General features: G+C 47.8%; 1 protein-coding gene across 1 annotated transcript in view; it reads left to right on the top strand.

The window, feature by feature from the left end:
• megf6b (multiple EGF-like-domains 6b) overlaps positions 1-19,355 on the top strand; it is a 57,161-nt gene that overhangs the window by 3,085 nt on the left and 34,721 nt on the right. The window contains exons 3-4 of the mRNA XM_023837431.2: positions 7-116; positions 7,855-7,959. Coding sequence (XP_023693199.2) covers positions 7-116; positions 7,855-7,959 — 215 coding nt within the window. The remainder of the gene's footprint in view (positions 1-6; positions 117-7,854; positions 7,960-19,355) is intronic.

Below are 19,355 nucleotides of genomic sequence, written 5' to 3' on the forward strand. Positions count from 1 at the left end.
TTGCAGGACGGCCTACTACACAGCTTACCGGCAGGTGTACCAGCAGGAGTACCGCACCGTCTACAAGTGCTGCCCCGGCTGGTCCCAGCTCAACGGAGAAGCAGGCTGCCTCTACCGTAAGTCCACTATGCTCTTGCTCCCCGCCAATCCCAAGCTCCCCGGATGCCTCCCTTCTCCATTCTCAAAGACACCCTTGTCTTATTAAGGTGGTGCACCGATCAGGAGTGACATTATATATTAGGCAAGTGAACAGTCAGTTCATGGAGTTGATGTGTTGGAAGCTGGAAAAATGGACAAGCGCAAGGACCTGAGCGACTTTGACAAGGATCAAATTGTGATGGCTAGACCATTGGGTCAGAGCATCTCCAAAACATAAGGTCTTCTGGGGTGTTCCTGGGATGTAGTGGTCAATTCCTACCAAACGTGGTCCAAGGCAGGGCAACTGGTGAGCCAACTATGGGGTTATGGGCGCTCAAGGCTAATTGATGTGCGTGGGGAGCAAAGGCAAGCCTGTCTGGTCCGATCCCACAGGAGAGCTACTGTATCACAAATTGATGAAAAAGTTAATGCTGGCTATGATAGAAGGGTGTCAGAACACAGCTTGCTGGATTATGGCACTGCATAGCCACAGATTCATCAGAGTGCCATTGCTGACCACCATCCACTACCAAAAGTGCCTACAATGGGCACATGAACATCAGGATTGGACCTTAGAGCAGTGGCCAAAAGCTTCCTGGTCAAATGAGTCATGTTTTCTGTTACGTCATGTAGATGACTGGGTGCGTGTGCTTCATTTACCTGAGTTTCAACCAGGATGCCCCATGAGAAGAAGGCGGTTGGCAGAGGCAGTATAACGCTCTGGACAATGTTCTTCTGAAAAACTTTTGTTCTGGGCATTCATGTGGATGTTGCTTTGACACACACCACCTAAATAAACATTGTTGCAGACCAAGTGCACCCCTTCATGGCGATGGTATCCCCTGATGGTAGTTGCCTTTTTCAGCAGGATAATGTGCCCTGTCACACTCCAAATGTTCAGGAATGGTTTGAGGAACATGATCAAGGGGTTGACTTGGCCTCCAAATTCCCCAGATTTCAATCCGATTGAGCATTTGTGGGACGTGCTGGGCAAACAAGTCTGATCCATGGAGGAACTTGCAAGACTTAAAGAATCTGTTGCTAATGCCTTGGTGCCAGATACCTCAGGACACCTTCAGAGGTCTTGTGGAGTCCATGCCTCAGTGGGTCCGAGCTATTTTGGCAGTGGGGGGGGGACTACACGATATTAAGCAGGTGGTTTTAATGGTATGACTGATCGGTGTGTATGATTCATAGTTTTGTGTCATACGACCATTTGAAGGCTTCTGCTCTGGGCTCCTGATGTGGGGGTAGCAGCCCCTTCAGACTCAGACACATTCCGACAGTGAGTGACGGCTCTAAGACTTTGGACTTGATTTGTTGGTGTGATCATTTTATCAGTACAGGGGATTAGTCTGCAACTGCTGCAGGATGCTGGGTTTGATTACAGTGGTGTAGTTGTGTCAGCACAGGGGATTAGTGTGCAACTGTTGGGTGTTGGGCTTGATCTGACAGTATGCGTGCATTCGGGAAAAAGTATTTATGTGAGGCTGCTGTGATGGGTTTGAGATGACAATTTGGGTATTCTGCTGTTGTGGGGGGGGGGGGGGAGACCGCTGACAGTTCGATGTGACAGGACAGTTCCTAAATCGCTGCAGTTTCGCTTAACGGCTTGCACAGGATTTGTAAAGCCATTTGAAAAAGTTTTTTTAAAAAGCCCGTCTGGCAGGCTTTAGCTGCCCCGCCATTCCTGCTAGTCAGCGGTTCCCTGAGGCCGAGGCACTGCCAACTGACCCCGGGCCCTTCGAGGGAGCCCCAGTGCCTTGATGGGATTTCACGGCGTCCAGTCGCATAACATAGCACACGCATACCTCCACTGCATCACCCCCTCCCCATATCCCCGAGGCCCACAGAAGAACGGAGAAATGTAGCATTAAGGGGGGGAGAAGTCTACTTCCCCCCTCCCTCTCTCAGTAGTGGGAGTTTAGCAGGGGAAGAGGCTGGCACCAGGTCAGGCTGCCCCCTCCCCCAACAAAATCCACTTTTCAACAGGCTCTCATTACCACCACTGGAGCTGTTCTCAATACTCTCATTGTCTTAGCGACAGAGGTTACCGCCTTCAGTTGTGTGTGTGGTGGTGACGGCGGCGGTGGGGGGGGGGGGGGACGGGGGGGGGAGTAGATTATAGTGTCTGCCCAACCAAAAAGCAATTAGGTTACCCTGAAAGACATTCCCACTTGTCCTCAGTGTCCCTCGGACTGTAAGCCGTCTCGTTTTGGCCCTTCCTTGACATCTGTTGCCCTCGCTGCATGTGCCTGGGAAAAAAATGCCGAATTTATCTCTGTAACTTAAAACCTGGTGACAATCCAGAAAAAAACAGACTCCCCCCCCCCCCCCCCCGCACCTCCCTGCCAAACTTCTGGGTGAGGATTAAAGGAAACTCGGGTCCCCTCAGTCATGTGATCTGCTATCTGCAAGGCTATTCGCTCAACACCGTTCAATTCTAAATTAAAATGTATCTGTTTTTTGGAGTGTTTAAAATTACGGAATGATGCCAATAGGACAGGGGTTATGATGGCACCGGAAATCTCTGCTAATCGGAACAGGTACTGTCTCAGGATTTCCGTCAAGCTCCCGCTAGTCTTGGCCGACTGCTTAGGGTGCAACATTTTTCCTTGGCAGATGGGTGCTTGATTGAATCAAATGGCATCATGCAGATCAGAGGAGACTCATGGTGGGACGCAGGGCTGAGTGCCTCAGCATCTCCAGCTGTGCTTCTATCTGTTGCCATCAGGCTTTGGACCCAGGATCTCCTGAGTCGGTTTTGGTGTGGGAGAGGGGGTGGCAGCAGGTAGAGGAGCAGCTAGACCCTGCTGGTGGGAAACCTGACCTCCATCCTGCTCCTACGCCAAGGTGATTTCACCAACCCCCCCCCCCCCCCCCGCACCCCCTATTGAGACACAGCTGTTTATTTCCCTACAGGTATCATCCACCCTCTAGGTCCTTTCAATATACACCCCCCCCCCAACACACCCTAGCAAACCGTTAATGCCGTTTCACAAAGACGAGATCCGGCAGCTGTAAATCTCTGGTGGTTATTATCACACACGTGATCAAAGACCCGGACGACTGCTGGAAACAGCTCGCGGCCTGGAAAATACGCCGCCGCACCATTTGGCACTGCACAGTGACCCAAACGACTCCCCCTTCTTCCCCGTTCCACCTCCTCTATGATTAAGGCACCAGCAATACCAGCCATTTGCTTCCACCACAGACAAATACGAGCTTAAGATCTATAAAATGATTATTTTAGCAAACTCTGACCTTAGCACGTTTTTTTATGGGAATTTTGACCACAGGTCTTCGGCACCATGACGAGACTTGCAGACATTTGGAATCGGGCTTGATAAATGAAATCATGAAACGCTCTGTGAATGCTGAGGGGGGGCTACAGAGACATTCAAGAAGGTTCCTCACCTTCATAACATACAAAGTGCTTTTAAACGCTACAGTATTAGAATTTTATCAGCGGCAGTTACAGCACTCCTGGATGGATCTTATCCCTTGCAGACCGGCAGTCAAAGAATTCCTTATCCCCCTAGAACCCCCTTTCGCCCCCCCACCTCCTCCCTCCTTCTCCAGTCTTCACTCCCTGGTCGCTGTGGACCGATACCAGCAGACCGCTGGAGGTTCTGCTGCAGGACGGGTCATGCTGGCCATGTGGTGCCCGTTGCCCTCACTGGGTTTTCAGTTGAGACCTCAGGCTCCGTTCCATCCCCCCCCGCCCCCCCCCCCCCCCAAGCAAAGGGTGACCCAAGTTTGCCTGTGGGTGGTCCAGCCGTCTGAAGTGCTCCTCATGTGTGTTTGTCAGGAGGGGGGCAATGCTACAGAACGCGGTGAGGGTGAAGGTGAAAGCCCCACCAATTCATCCACCACGGCCATTAACGTGGACAAATTTGTAATCTGCTTCGGACAAAAGTGCCACACAGTCCCACATTGATATAAACAGTGACCCAGTCCTGTTCCGCAAACCCGTTTGCTCTCTGAGACCCTGTCATCCAGGGTTCATTAGTCATCCTTTTCCTTTCCGTTCCAGTTCGCTTGTCCAGCAAGCGACCCGCTTCAGGAGCGCAGCAAATTTGTAATTATTTGGGGGGGGGGGCAGTAGATAGGGAACAGGCTGTTCATAGGCTGCAGCTCTTCCTGAAAATGAGAAGCTGGGTCAACAAGGCGAGAAAGGCGCCTAGCTGTGCATTTCCAGCTGGAGTTTGTGTGCGTGTGTGAGTCTGGCGTTTGTCTGTGATACGGTTTGCTGACGCCTCATGTGCCAAGCCCACGCCTTGGCCGTGCCCCCCCCGCTAGCCTCCTAACATCCTGTCACTCTTCAGGCCTCGGTGCCAATTTCTCACCCTTCTCCTGCTCGTCGGCTACGCAAACTCGTCACTGCGGTGTGGTGATGTCACCGCCCCCCCTTACCCCCGACCCCCCTGTGTTCTCCCACTTGTTCCCAAGGGATCGTCCCAGCGAGGAGTGCAACTTTTGCACGCTCGGAGGAGCATGTGCACCTTCAGATCTTCAAACGTGGTACACTGGCATTTCATCTTAAACTTTTGTTGCTAAGTAGAAGGCTGGCTTTGTACTGTAAGCTCTGATGTGTAATTACGGGCACTTGCGTAAGAAGTAGCCCTCAAATCATTTCGTCGTGACTCTTTAGAAACACTTCTTTAAAAAAAAAAAAAAAAAAAGTCAGACTTCGCTTCCTGTGGTCCCTCCTGAGATTTCCATGAGCCCTTTGATTTTGTGCGTTCTTCCGCAGAGCCAAAAAACACGCGACTCAGCATTCCCAAATGCCTCAACCTAAAGTACTAATTACACTGATGGCACTAAGCGGAGTTAAAGACTGGGTTTGGGGGGGGGGGGGGGGGGGGGGCTCGCTCTCTGCCCGCCTCTCATCTGACATGAAACAGACGTGTTTGCCAATACAGACGTGATCCTGTCTTGGAAGATGGATGGATGGTTTATTTGTATACTGTTAATTGCTCTTTGTATTGAGTATGACGGTATGAGTGTGAGGTCACTTCCTGTTGCAGTGAAGTAGCTCACGGGAGGGTGCTGATGGTAGAAGGTGGTGCCTCAGTGCTGGAATGGGAATCCCAGTATTTGGGCCAAGTTTTAGGGTTTAAAATTCCTGTCTAACCTTTGAGGGGCCCTCAGATTGGTTGAAGGAAAGGATTTGCTTTCACAGGTGATCCATGTTTGTTTATCTGTGGGGACAATGGGTCCATACCAAAGGCTGAAGATAAATGGTTGCCAAAAAATGTATTTGCAATGATGGTTTCCCCATGCTGGGATTCTGTACTTCGGCAACGGGGTCAAATGAGGACCAGCTGGATGCCCGATCCCATTGAATTTCCCGGGTTTTTCCGTTAGCGCCTGAATGTGATAACAGCGGCACGGATTCCTAACTGGTGAAGCGAGTGGCAGGGAACCTCGAGCAATGTGGATGACGATGACGATGCTCTGTTTACTCGAGTATCTTGTCATCGGCACTCGCCTCACTCATCGTCAGCTGCTCATAAGCGGAAACGAATCAGGATGCCTCGGGAATTATCAACATTTTTATCCAAAGTTTTTTTTAGTAGTAAAAACAAACACAGTTGAATAAATTGCTGATGACTTGAATTGCAGCTTGGTTGCTCCTGGGATTGAAGCCTACAGGCTTCAGTAATTCAGTAATGGTTTTTTGCAGTATATGCTGTTTCAATATGGAGAATTGAAGCTTCAGTTCCCCCATTGCTCACCGATATTATGAATCTCACAAAACTGCCTATTGATTTACACATTAATATGTACGTGGGAGGGAGGGGGAGACACGGGTGAATTGCCGTCAAATGTCCTGTCTGTTTAACGCGAGCTCATGGTCTTCCCTGCCCATTGTTTTGAAGTAGATTTTTACATTTTTTGAAATGCTTTATGTTTTGGAACTGGGGAGGTCTGTAGCTCTGGGACTAAGGTGTGGTCGGGGGTGAGCTGTAGAGGAAAGCATGTGTGTCTGTTTCCAGCCCTGTCCTGCCTCGAGGATTATAGAAGTGAGTTTGCATCACACCTGAGTCCAACACGCCTGATGCATACAGAATGAGGGATCAGCTTTCTGACTGGGGCTTTCCGGAATGTACATTTCTGATCCTGGCTTTCTTGTTTGTTTGGGCTTTCCGAGAATGGGTCAAGGTGACGGAATTGGGGATTTCTCTGCTGGTTCTGTGGAGATATGTGCCCAACCTCCAGGAAGGACTGGGAGGGGGAGGGAGGGAGATTCCTTTGGAGATTTAAATCATGTGGACATTTATGTTCCACCAAAGCCCAAACACTGGGAGAGATGTAAGGGAGAAAGCACCTCCCAGCCTTCAGGCGTACCCAGGTGGGTAACGTGGAACGCGTGGCGGCTTTCCTTGTGCCTGGGTCTGCTCGGATTCTGCAGCAGCGCTGAACAATGGTGCCCCCCTGAGGAGGACTCTTTGAATTTCACACAGTCAGGGCACCACATGGCACTGGGGTGGGCACCTGCCCTTCTGGAAGTGTGGTCCCCTCTCGCCATCCTGTCCTGTTCTTCTGGAAGTGTGGTTCCCTCTCCCCATCCTGTCCTGTTCTTCTGGAATTGTGGTCCCCTCTCGCCATCCTGTCCTGTCTGTCTAGCAGTGTGGTCCCCTCTCCCCACTGAGAGTGGGTGTTTGGTGACCAAGACTCGCCAATGCATGATGTGAACGAAAGCTATCCCATCCAGCACAAACCAATGGAACAAATCTCAGATAATTTGGATGATAGCTGTGGGAGTAATGCATCATGACCCACAGTGCATTGAGCCCTGTTGTGTATGGTGTAACGTAACCATGAATTAGACTTGTTGGTCCAATGCATCTCACAAATACTGCTCTCGAGGGGCATTGGGCAGGCATAATATGAAGTGCTTTGAGACAATGTAATATTGTGAAAATGTGTTATATAAATAAAATTGAATTAAATTGAATTGAATTGACACATATTTGGCCATCCACATGATGCAACGGGATTCATTGGCCCAGGTGACCTTCTTCTATTATACCAAGGTTCAGTTCCAAAGCTTCCATGTCCATTGTAGGTGCTTTTGGTGGCGGACAGGGGTCAGCATGGGCCCTCTGACCGGCCTGCAACTAAGCAGCCCCATAACCAGCAGGGCTGCTTACTCCCACGACCATCATCAAAACTACCTACCATCTGTGCTCTCGTTCACATCCCACATTGACAAGTCTTGGTCACCCCTGTTGATGAATCGTGGTTTTCCCCTCCTCAGACCACGCTCAGTAGGTGCTCACCATGGCTGACCATGAGCTCCCCACAAGCCTTAATGTTTCGGAGATGCTCTGACCCGATCATCTGACCAAAACAACTTGGCGCTTATCAAAGTCACGCAGATCTGTATCCCTGGCCATTTCTGCTGCATTCGACATGTAGACTATGAGTACCGAATGTTAAGTTACCATCTAATATATACCTTGATATATGCCGTTTTTAACAAGATAGTCATGCACTTATTATCTTTATGCTCTGAAAATGAATATTTTGATATTTATTGGATGATTTATTTAATTTGTACAATTTTAAATTCTCTGAAAGAAGCTCTAACAGTTGAAAAGAGCTGATTTGTCAAGCAGGTGTCTGAATTATGTTTTATATTGTCATAGGTGATGGTTCAGACTTTGACCCCTTTTATCTCCTTCCTGCTCCCCCCCCCCCCCCCAGCTATCTGCAGCGATGGTGTGTGCTTCAATGGTGGGCAGTGCCGTGAGGACTCAGTCCACCGCTGTGACTGTCCTCCAGGCTTCAAAGGGCCCAGCTGTCAGTATGGTAAGTTGTCGGCCTTGCTTGTCCCGTATCTGTTAATGGAGGGTCCTCTCTAGGAACCCCCCTATACTTCACCAGTTCTCCATAGCCCTCCCACTGTCGGGGTGTCACCTCCCAGGCTGTGTGAACCCCTGGTCTTCTCATGGTTCTGTAGGTGTCTGGAGAAGCAGAGCATGAATTCAAAATGGCGCATAAATTACACGTTGGTCAGTAAATGTGATTGACAAGGTACTTGGCACCATTGTCTTTCATCATATCATTTAAAATGATGATAAGCTGGTGTTGATTGGCTGTTGACTAGAGCTCTTATCTATTTGTTTAGAGTACCTCACATCCATTGTGATGTAGCTAAATGAGACTGATATTGCTGAAGTCCAGGCAGGTTTACCTTGCACCCTGCAACTCGATAATCTGAGTTTGTTATCTAAGTTGCTTGGCATTTTGTATGATCCCTGTCTGTCCTTCAGCTTCCTCCTGCTTTGTTGGTTTCTTCTCCCGCTTGTAAATATCCCGACTTCCTGTCGAGGATGCCGGAAGCCTGGAATGTTATCCAAAGCGAATGCTGAAGCTTGGCTAGTTAGGGCGCACGCCGTAACCAGGGATGCTGTTCTTTGCGATAGCTGCACACGACAGGAAATTCCTCAGACGCCATGTCCCCTGTGTCACTGACAGCACCTCTGCCCCAGGCGCCTGGCCGGCTGACAGATCCCAGTGCTCTTACAAGTTCAAGGGTGCCGGAACTCAGTAACAATGGCCGCCTGTGGAACCCCTGCAATCACATGTACTGTTAGAGCAAGTACACAGCGCAGACTTTCGTTTTTGTGCCTGAAAGTAACTGAAAGTAACGAGGGGTTAAATGATAAGAAAACCTGTATATGTCAGCTAGTTTAATACATTTATACTTGGTCAGGTGACCTAAGCCAATTGTCTCAGTGATGTTCCTATAGACCAGTCTGGTGGTTGCATGCAATTTTCATATCCTGTGAGTGATGCGTTGATTTTCCGCAAGGTCATGGCATCTCAGCACAGCACTGATAGAAAGTGAGCATCTTCTAATAAAATGCAGCCTGTCCTCTAGCTGCCAGCAGTGGGAATCGAAAGGACAATTTGGGTCACAAGTGGGATAGAAACAGGGTGAGCAAAAGTTCATGGGCTGAACTGGGCGCAAGCACACGTTTCTAGTGCACACATATTTACAGGGCATGAGAGAACGTCCACACACTTGAGCAAGCGTGAGTGTGCTGATTCGCCTGTGGCCGGCTGAGGTCAGGAGCAGCAGCTATGACGCCTCGAGGGACCCAGCTAACGGGCACAGGGAAGCAGCGTGAGACTCCGGCCAAAACTATCGCAGGAGAGCACGGTGCATCCTGGCTGAAATAGGATGACCCATTCACGTGTTCCCAGTGTCACCGGTGTCTCTGCGGTGTCTCTGCGGTGTCTCTGCGGTGTCTCTGCTGCTTGATCTGCTTCTTTTGGCTGGTTGGGTCGTTTCCCCTGATTTCACTGAGTCTAATCGGCCATCAACGTTCCTCCGGTTCACGTGAGAAGGCAGCCTCACAGGAGACAAAGGGAATAACGCCTTTTATGGGGAGGCATAAAGGCAGAGAACAATCATCACCATGAGTCCATTTTAACAACCGGCAGCCCAGGGTTGTGCCGGAGGTGTGGGGAGGGGGTCACATGCTGTTGGGGGGAGCTTCTGAATATCAGGATCAGTGCTTCACACGCATGTTCCGAGCTGCTTCACATGCATGTTCCGAGCTGCCTTGCATGCATGATCCAAGCTGCTTTACGTCAGTGTTTCGAGCTGATGCCATGGTGCCTCGTGAGGTTTTTGAAGTCCAGGCTCTTGATGTCCAAAGCGGCAGGTTAGGGTGGCCTGACTGTGGCAATCAACCAGATGCTCTGGGTGGTAAATGATTCACTTGGAAGCCGTGGGAAACCTACCGTCATAAAACTGCGCTCTTTCAACGGTGGCACAGTTGGTAATATGGGATCACCCCCCTCCCCCCCCCACCCCGAGCTTGCCCACGCCCCCCTACTGTTTTTCAAGCCTTCTTTCGGCTTCCAGACCCCAGGATAAGCAATATTCTATGAATGGCGTGGCAGCTGTATTAGTGGTAGGCAGCCATGGTTGGCTGCGCTCTGATTGGCTCAGCCCATTGTTATGGGCTCCATTGATGCCCTCTGGAGCCATGTTTTATAACCGAGCGCACCACTTCCAGAAGCCCGGTAGTGACAGAAAAAAAATATTGTTGATATGTTTGGGAACATTATATGTAAGTAGAATGTCTTCATTTCACTTTCTTGTTGGCAACTGATGTGGTTCACATCAGATAACAAGGGACAAGCTGTGTCCATGTCAATTAAATATTTTTCTAAGCAAAGATGTTGAGGACAGTATCACCTGCAGGAAGAACCTCAGACACCAGCCTTCTGGGCTGTTTCCTGGACCATGTTGACATATTTCTCAGCCCTGTTGCCGGAGTTCAGCCTGCAGGGTGACTGCGATCTGTCCCAGTGGTTGATCTTCCTAACTGGACCTCAGAGTTTGAAAAGTTAGCAGGTTGGTCAAGGTTACCAGTTTCAGACCCAGGATGTGTGTACTATGGTCATTTCATCCATCTTTCTATCCATCCAAGTTACCCAATAATTTTTCTATAACCTCAGATCTAAAGTATGGATGTTGTTCACCTGACGTCTAGTCCAATAGATGCACGGCACGAGGCAGGGAAATACCCAGGATGTAATGTCAGTCCATTCCAGGTGTAGTGTTATGTGTAACATATTTCATCCATATTGTATCAACGGTACATGGAAATGCGGAATATTGCCGCCCACTAAGCAGATATACTCTGGATAGCACATGATATCAAATGACATCACACTGGTCGTCGTAATATCCATGAGGTCTCCCCCATTGTGACGATGCTGCTTTCGAGCTCCTCACTTGTGAAGGTGCAAGAGACCTTCTAGGTTTCGTAAGCAGCACCATGGGACTGGTCCAGAGATTCATTTTTGTCCACTTTTGGATTGCCAGAATGTTCTCTCTTGTAACTGGTGCTCTTTTGAAGCCACCCCCACAGCATGACTTGTAACCTGATAGTCACTGAGAGTGAGAGGGTTTGCAGATGTGCTTGATGGGGTGTCATTCGCCTGCAGGTTTAACACCCCATTAACTCTCACAGACCTCCATCACTGACTGTCGGGTTCTGAGCTTCAGCTGCCCTGGTGCTGCCTCCCGTCACTCACTGATAGCTGGTGGTGGTTCTAGTATCCGGCATCAAGCTGTAACAAACTGCTCTCATAAACTGTGCCAGTGAGTGTGGCAGTGGATCTTAGTGTCTGAACTGGACGTGTCAGCAATTTCCCCATTACCTGAAGGGGTCTATTTTTGCAAGAATTATACCAGCCAGTGACTTTAATCACCATTTCACTTGCCTCCTTCTATTACTCAGATTTAAAACCTTCTTTGGTAACTCTTGATGTTTTTAAATGATACTGCTCATTTATTAGTCTGATTATTTTAATGGCACCCCTGCATGTTGAGAAGTCAGCAATGAGATTATTCTTCAGTCTGTTTGTATGGATCAAGACTTGGCACTCATGAATTTCACACAGGCAGAGATCAGGTATACCACAATGGGTGACACTGTGACATCACAGGCAGAGATCAGGTGACTTCACAGGCAGAGATCAGGTATACCACAATGGGTGACACTGTGACATCACAGGCAGAGATCAGGTATACCACAATGGGTGACACTGTGACATCACAGGCAGAGATCAGGTCTCGTTCTCACTCAGCCCTTAATCGCAGCACAGCAATGGCACTAAACGAAAAGCCACTGCCAAAAGCCCCCATTCATCTTGTCAAACTCCCCATCCTAGTAAGAGAACATTTTCTAGCAACAAGCTAGCTAGCTAACCCCAGAACCTCAGCAAACTGCGACTGAGACCCACTTATCATGCTAGCCAAGAGTGAGCCGCACATGTGGGAAAATAAGGACAAAACCATCACACTTTTGGGAATTGTGGAGTTATTTAGGCATTCCTAGGACTAATGAAGCCTAAAACACAGTTAAGGAAGCAGACACAACAGCAGGTGAGGTGATAACATGCATTTATAACCGTAGGAGAATATGATGAACTTTGTGCCTATTTGTATGCATAATGTGCAGTAAATCACGGATGATTTGGGACCCTGTTGGCATAGCAGTGCTGCATATGAGGTCCCATCTAACTCAGTTCCAAGGAGCAGAAACGTGTTTCTCATCTGTTTTACGAGCCAGATGGGCCTATCAAAGCCAAGAGGTGCTTGCTTGGCGCCCCCCCCAGAGGGAGGGTTTGACCCTAGACACAGGTCAGGTTGGTCCTCACTGCGTATATTTTGATAACAGTTGATCAGCTTTCACACCTGATTACCTGTTTCCTCAGCAGTGCATTCCAATGCTGTGTGCCATTTACCTCGGAGGTCAGAACTCAGAACTGGGAATGACGTCACACAAGTTAAAAGGGTTCCAGTACCACAAGTCGGAAAGCCATTTAACAATACCAGGAACCCGTTTCAAAAAGCAAGATTTTTTGCTTATCTGGATAACTTTTCAGATTTAATTCACCCCAGTTAAATGGCCTTTATCTTCGTTCACTTAGGTTGAGCCCTGACCACCCTAAATCCGAAAAGTTATCCTGCTAAGCAAGAAATCCTGCTTAATGAAACGGGCCCCAGTTCTAGCCTGGTTAATTGTTAGCCATGTTAGCAATATCAGTTGATAACACATCATGTGGTTTTTGCACATAAAAACACCGCAGCAACATGTCCACAGACTGGAGCCTATTCACCACTAAAGATTTGTGGAATTGATGATCCACTACAGCCTGGTCGACCTGAAGGTGTCATGGATTTAGGTGGCTGGAGAAAGGGCCCCTTGTTTGCATAAAAATTTATTATCAATCTTCAAGGGGCATAAAGATGACAGATGACAGGAAGTACACCCCCCTCCTTCGGCTTATGGGTGGGGGATTTGGTTGGGGAGGAGGGAGGTCTTGTAGGATCTATTCAACACATTTGAGTCAGGCAGACCCCCCGCACCCGTAAAACCACTTTCACTCTGGAATTTAAAAATTCCTCGAATGAAGCAGGCCATCAAGCAGCAGGACGCTCGTGCTGTGTCGCACAAGACATAGCACAAGTAGATTCCGCCCTGACACGGCAGAGTCGAGTAGCGCGTCTTAGCTAAACGTTTGTCCCCCTTTCTCCTTCTGGACTGTTCTGACAAACCTGGGTGGCACGTTTTAATGAGGCCTGTGGTCTCAGTTCCTGGTGTGAAGTTTATAAACAAGTTGGTAGAAGCTGGGGAACCTGTCTCTCGTTGATGAAACTGCAGTGTGAGGTGCAACAAGGATGCAGCCTTCTGTGAAAATGCAACGTGATGTAAAGAGTGATGACTAATCATAAATAATGTCAATGTGGCCTGTCGGACACAAAATGCTGTTTCCTTCATTCCTGATGGCCTGTGTTGCTTGTCATGTCTCTGATATATACTTCAGTCTCTACATCTTGAGATCTTTGGGGGAAGGCCAGGGGGATGGGGCGGCTACTGGGGGGGCAGTGCAGGTGCTGATTTATGAGCCCATTATGAAGGTTCTCCTTCCCCTGGGTGATGTGGTATGAGCATGGAGGTGTAGGAGGGGGATTGATGGGTCACTCAGAGTATGCAGGAGGTTATCGTGGCTGAATTTTCTACCCTGAGGCTTTGCGGATAGTTTGGTATGCCTTTTTGTCAATGTGGAATGTGGAAGAGAAAGACCCCGGGCTCCAGGCTTTCAGGGGCTGCTGAGGAGGCCAACTGTGCCTGCAATGCCGAGTCTGAGACCCGGTGGCCTGGTGTCATGGAGACGGAATGGCCGCTGAGGACCTTAGTAGTCACCAGCACTCTGTTCCCACCCTAGCATGACGTGAGGCTGCTCCCTGTGGTCATGGTAGGAGAAACATCTTACCCCGTAATTTACATATTCATTGAGATTCTTTGAAGATGGACAGCTGATAGGGGATCCTGGGAAAGCTGGAACGGAGATTTTGTCTGCTTCTCCATCCTCAGCACAATAGACCCACTCCAGTTTGCCTACCAGCAAAACAGATCTAGTGATGACTCCATCTTGCTTGTCCTGCACGCCACCCTCACCCATCTTGACAGCTCCAAGGGGAACTATATGCGAATGCTGTTCATTGATTATAGCTCAGCTTTCTGCACAATAGTCCCCCACAGACAGGCCCCTGTGGCTGGGTTCGGGACTTTCTCTCAGACAGAAACCCGATGATGAGAGCAGGTCACCATCCACATGAGCACAAGCACAAGCTTGTGTCCTGGGCCCTCTGCTGTACTCCCTGTACACACACGTTATCTTCCCTCGGACGTTATATCACCTCCGAGTGACTTAGAGGAGACGGCAGGTGTGATTCCTCAGACGGTCCAGAACTGAACATGGCTTCCACCCACTCTCAGGCACATGCGTTTGTAACCAGCTCTGCTTTGGTGTAATTAAACGATGGATGGACTCCGCCTGTGTCGCATCGTTTGCGTCTTCCTCTGATTCCTAATGCTCTGCTGAGGGGATGTCTTGATGCTTCCAGTATAGATGCAGCATGACTTGCGTCTGTGTGTGTGTGTGTTTTGTGTGCATGCATTTTTGTAATCATTATATTGTGGGAACCAGATTTCCCCATAATGTGAAAAGACGTGTAACTTTTTACCTTGTGGGGACATTTTTTCGGTCCCCATAAGGATAGCCTCAATTATATAAATATCCATGACTGCAATCAGAAAACTAAAATGCCAAGAGTCTTGTATTTTGGTTGGTTACTTGGTTACTTATAGTTAAAGTTAGGAATGGATAGGGGTTAAGGTTGTCTGTGTGTGTGTGTGTGTGTGTGTGTGTGTGTATATCTGTGTGTGTATCTGTGTGTGTGTGTGTGTGTGTGTGTGTGTGCGTCTGTACTCAGAGAGGCCGCTGACTGGCCTGCAAGCAGCCTGGGATGTGGCTCTTCTGTGGATGCCTTAGGCTGCCCCAGTCGGTTCCATCATTTTTAAAACGCATTTCTTAAAGGCATCCATCCCATTTTTCTTCTAAAGAATGTAACTGCAGCCCGAGGAGAGGGAACTGCAGAGGTAAATCGTCCCACTGCTCTCCATCAATCCCAGCCATTTTCATATTGAGCTTCATGGTTTATGTTACTCTTGAGTTCTCCAGTCTTCCCACACAGCCAGAAAGCATGTGTGTTGACCCCCCCCCCCCAATCTGCCCTGGGGGGTGTGGGGGTTGGGCATGGAATGAGTGTAAGCTAGAGACCTACAGCCTAGACTTGTAGCACAGATGTAGTGACCCAGCAGACCTGACCCAGCAGACCTGACCTCTCACCGGCTGCCCTAACGGGGCTGAACAGAAGCTCAACTCACCTTCCCTTTTAACTCACCTTCCTATTGCTGATTTTTATTACCATGTTTGGCTGTTTTTTCATCCCCACTGTTGTCTTCTGGCTTTTTAAATAACACCAGGTGCTGTTATGGTCTGTCTATGATGCTGTTAAATAATATTTAGGTTGAGCTAAGTGTCATTCAATCAAATTGTTCACAGGTTCTGGATGAACAAAACTTTTACGAGAAGCCTTTGGATAATTATTCTCTTCAACACTAAAGCCCATAGCTTGTCCTGACTGCTGTGGGAAGGGAAGGTCACTTAATGAGATTTTAGTCGTTCGTGCACGGTCCATGCCCCCCCGGGGGGCTCTAAAATCTCTCCTAATTGAGAAATCATACCAGGCACATGACCCTGTGAGACATCACGTAAGGAGGAAAGGTCATCCATGAATGCCCTGGGGTCAGACGGCGCTGAGCACACAGTGAGGGGCACGCGATACGTGGGTAGGGGGCCGGTCTCGGGCCAGCATTCCCAGCGCACCGGATAAGCAGGTTGGCAGCTGCAGTTCCAGCCTGTGTTGTCATAAATGCCCGAAATGTCCCTTTTCTTATCGGGAAAATTAATAACGGCATAAACTCGATGGAATCACTTTTATTTAAAAACACAGTCTTTATGTTTATTAAAATATGTAACAGTTTATGGTAATTGTTTATTTTAAACACTTAGGAGTGTAATATATGACATTTATTATTATTGCTTTGTTACATTGTTTTTACATATTTACTCACCAATGTCACACCACTAATTTGTTAAAGTTTTTTACATATACACACCAATGTTACTTTTATTTTGAAAAACTTTATATATATACACATACATTTATATGTATGCACGCAGTAGTGTTATTTTTGGTTTAAAACTCTAAGGAGTGTTGGTTTATATATACACCAACGGGTGTTATACTCGATGGGGGAATGTTCTTTTTGTATAGATCCCTCTTTAAATGTTTATTTTAGCCATTCCTTTAAGGAAAGTTGTATCGTTCTCAGTCAATGAGATGTGCTCCAGCTGTATAGCTCAGAAGAGGGGATTGTCAAGAGGGTCTATATTTTAAATGAAAAGTTTGGTCCAAGGAATATGACCAGGGGAATTTCTTCTAGTAACAAACACGAGATAAATGTGTGTTATCAGCGTTAACGCTGCATTTGGTATGTGCTGGTATTTGCTGGTAACAGCCAATAGGAGACCAGAGCCAAGGGTGAAGTCTGGTCCTAGTTGATAACTGAGTGTCTTTGAAAATGGCTGCTCTTCAGCCCATAGGTAATACAGCCAAGCTTGCGTCTGTAAATGAATGGGAAGAGGAGGAAGAAGGCAAGTCCAACATTACTCTGGCATTTGGCTTTGGTCTGCCTACCTTTCCACAGGCCTCACCCTCCAGGGTCAAAGGTCAGAAAATCAAGCCCGGGCAGACAACATGGTGCCGAGATGCACGAAAAGGGTCAGACGGAGACCCTGTTTCAACACGTTGCAGCCGTGAGACACGCAGACTCGCTAGCATCTGCATGTCTCATGTTTGGCTGCAGGTGATGTGTAGTCACATCTCAGGACCTTCAGAAAGAAAGAAATAATGAATGAAACAAACTTAGCGCCTCACACCTCCAGAATTGGGGTTTGAATCCCATTCTGTATGAGTGTTTGCAGGCTCCCAGTGTATTGTGTGGGATTCCTCTCGCAGCCTAAAGCCATGCAAGTTTGGCCACTGCCTATGGAGTATGTGCTTTGCAGTAGACAGGCATCCTGTCCAGGATGTAATGTACCCCAGCCAGTGCCCCCTGCTCCCTGGGAAAGGCTCCAGGCCCCCCAAGACTCTGACCGGGGTTAGCAGTCAGAAGATGGATGAGCAAACTTAGTCTATTTAAAATCATGCATATGACTATAATTTGTAACAGGCTGCATTTCTGTACTATAGAGCTTCTTCTGTATTTTTGAAGAACTCATTCTTTTTGACAGGCATCCCCACTTCCTGGTAGGTTCCCTGAATAGTCCTTGAGAACTTGGGGTGGGGAGGGGGGCAGCCTGGTGGACGTGACATGGCACAATCAGCCCACTGTAATGGAGAATAGAGACCTTCACGGGGATTGGGCTCTTATTCGTTAATTGCATTGATCTAATGCCACAACACAGCAAAACTCCTTAACAACCGATAGCAAAAAGGTCTATAATTTTGTTCCTTAAAACAGGCGTGTCTGTTTTGTAGAAGTTACTTTTGAGAAAACGTCCTAAGGAAGATGGTAAATTGTACATGTGCCTTGAAGACTGTATGTCTTCCCTGGTCCCCACCTTCCATTGGTGCCGAACTGGAACAGTGTGGCAGGCTGTCAGGAGATGGATCGTCCAGGAGATCAGGGGTTACATTTCTCAATTTTAACTAGAACAACAGAACAAAGAAGCTTAAGATATTGAGGATGTCCCAGAACTTCCAAAGTGAGGGTCTGTTTCATTACAGGCGATCCAAAGTAAATCTCTGCACACAATACATACCCCAGTCAGATGTCAGACCTCAGCAAAGAGGCAGGTGGAACTTGTAGGCGGACAAGAAAGAGGGTTTGAGAAAAGCAAAGAGCCATTAACAAGAAAGGGATCAGTTATACAAGTTTGTCTGCTGTTTCTTGTCAACACGTGCCTTGGGACAGAAAATTCCAGAAAAACAGAAGCCAGCTGTTTTGAAAGACAGATATTTTGAGAATCCGGGCATATCATATCCAAGCACTTTCACGTGAGAATTCCTCCGACAGGCGCCAAACTTCTGTTGTTTTGTAAAGGACTCAGGTCGGCCAGTGACCCAGGAATCTTTCTCGTTCTTCAGCTGAGGTGGCGAGGCAAGACGAGATTGTCATTCTCAGAGTTTTGGTTAGTTTCAAAAGAGGACGAATCACAGCTGAATTCCTTAAACACTGATTATCACCTGAAGTATGAGCCATTTGGGGATAACGGTCAGCTCACTGTGGAAAAAAATAACAACGAATAGTCTGAGCTGGACAGAAAATGGGCCATTTGACGTCAAAACTCAAGTGTTTCATTTACCTACAGGCATGGTTGACATAACTCATACTAAACAAAACTACAAGGCAGATAGTCACAGTAAAGGCCCAGTGTAGATGCCACTAAGTGTAAGTTGGTAGGTTTTAATTACAGAGTTGTCTTTCTGTAGGAGTAGCTAGGAATTAGAATAGAGTTTCTAAAGCCTTCTTGAGTTTAGTTTTTCAGCAATGATGCACTTGTTACCCTACACCTTCATAGTAGCAGATGCTCACACCTGAGATTGGAATTTCTATTCAAATATCCTCTTGGGGGATTTAAAAGGAGTGACAGAAGTTGGTGATTTCTACTTCATTCACCAGCTTTCAGCGCTTCTTGTGGTTTTGGCACCATTTCTGCATTTATATATTACATTTTCTGTGCATTTACCCATATAAACAGGTAAGACAGGGGGCAAGACAGGGGTCCACCCTGGATGAATCCATTACAAGACATACCTAAGGGCAATTTATAAATGCCAGTTATCCTAACAGTGTATCTGTGGACCTGGAGGAAACCCATCCCACTGTAAGACAGTGCCACCCTTATTACTGCAAACCCATCACACTGCAATACAGTTCCACCCTTTTTACTGCAAACCCATCCCACTGCAAGACAGTGCCACCCTTATTACTGCAAACCCATCACACTGCAATACAGTTCCACCCTTATTACTGCAAACCCATCCCACTGCAAGACAGTGCCACCCTTATTACTGCAAACCCATCACACTGCAATACAGTTCCACCCTTATTACTGCAAACCCATCCCACTGCAAGACAGTGCCACCCTTATTACTGCAAACCCATCACACTGCAATACAGTTCCACCCTTATTACTGCAAACCCATCCCACTGCAAGACAGTGCCACCCTTATTACTGCAAACCCATCACACTGCAAT

This window comes from Paramormyrops kingsleyae, chromosome 8 (genome assembly GCF_048594095.1).
Source record: "Paramormyrops kingsleyae isolate MSU_618 chromosome 8, PKINGS_0.4, whole genome shotgun sequence".
Taxonomy (NCBI): Eukaryota; Metazoa; Chordata; class Actinopteri; order Osteoglossiformes; family Mormyridae; genus Paramormyrops; species Paramormyrops kingsleyae.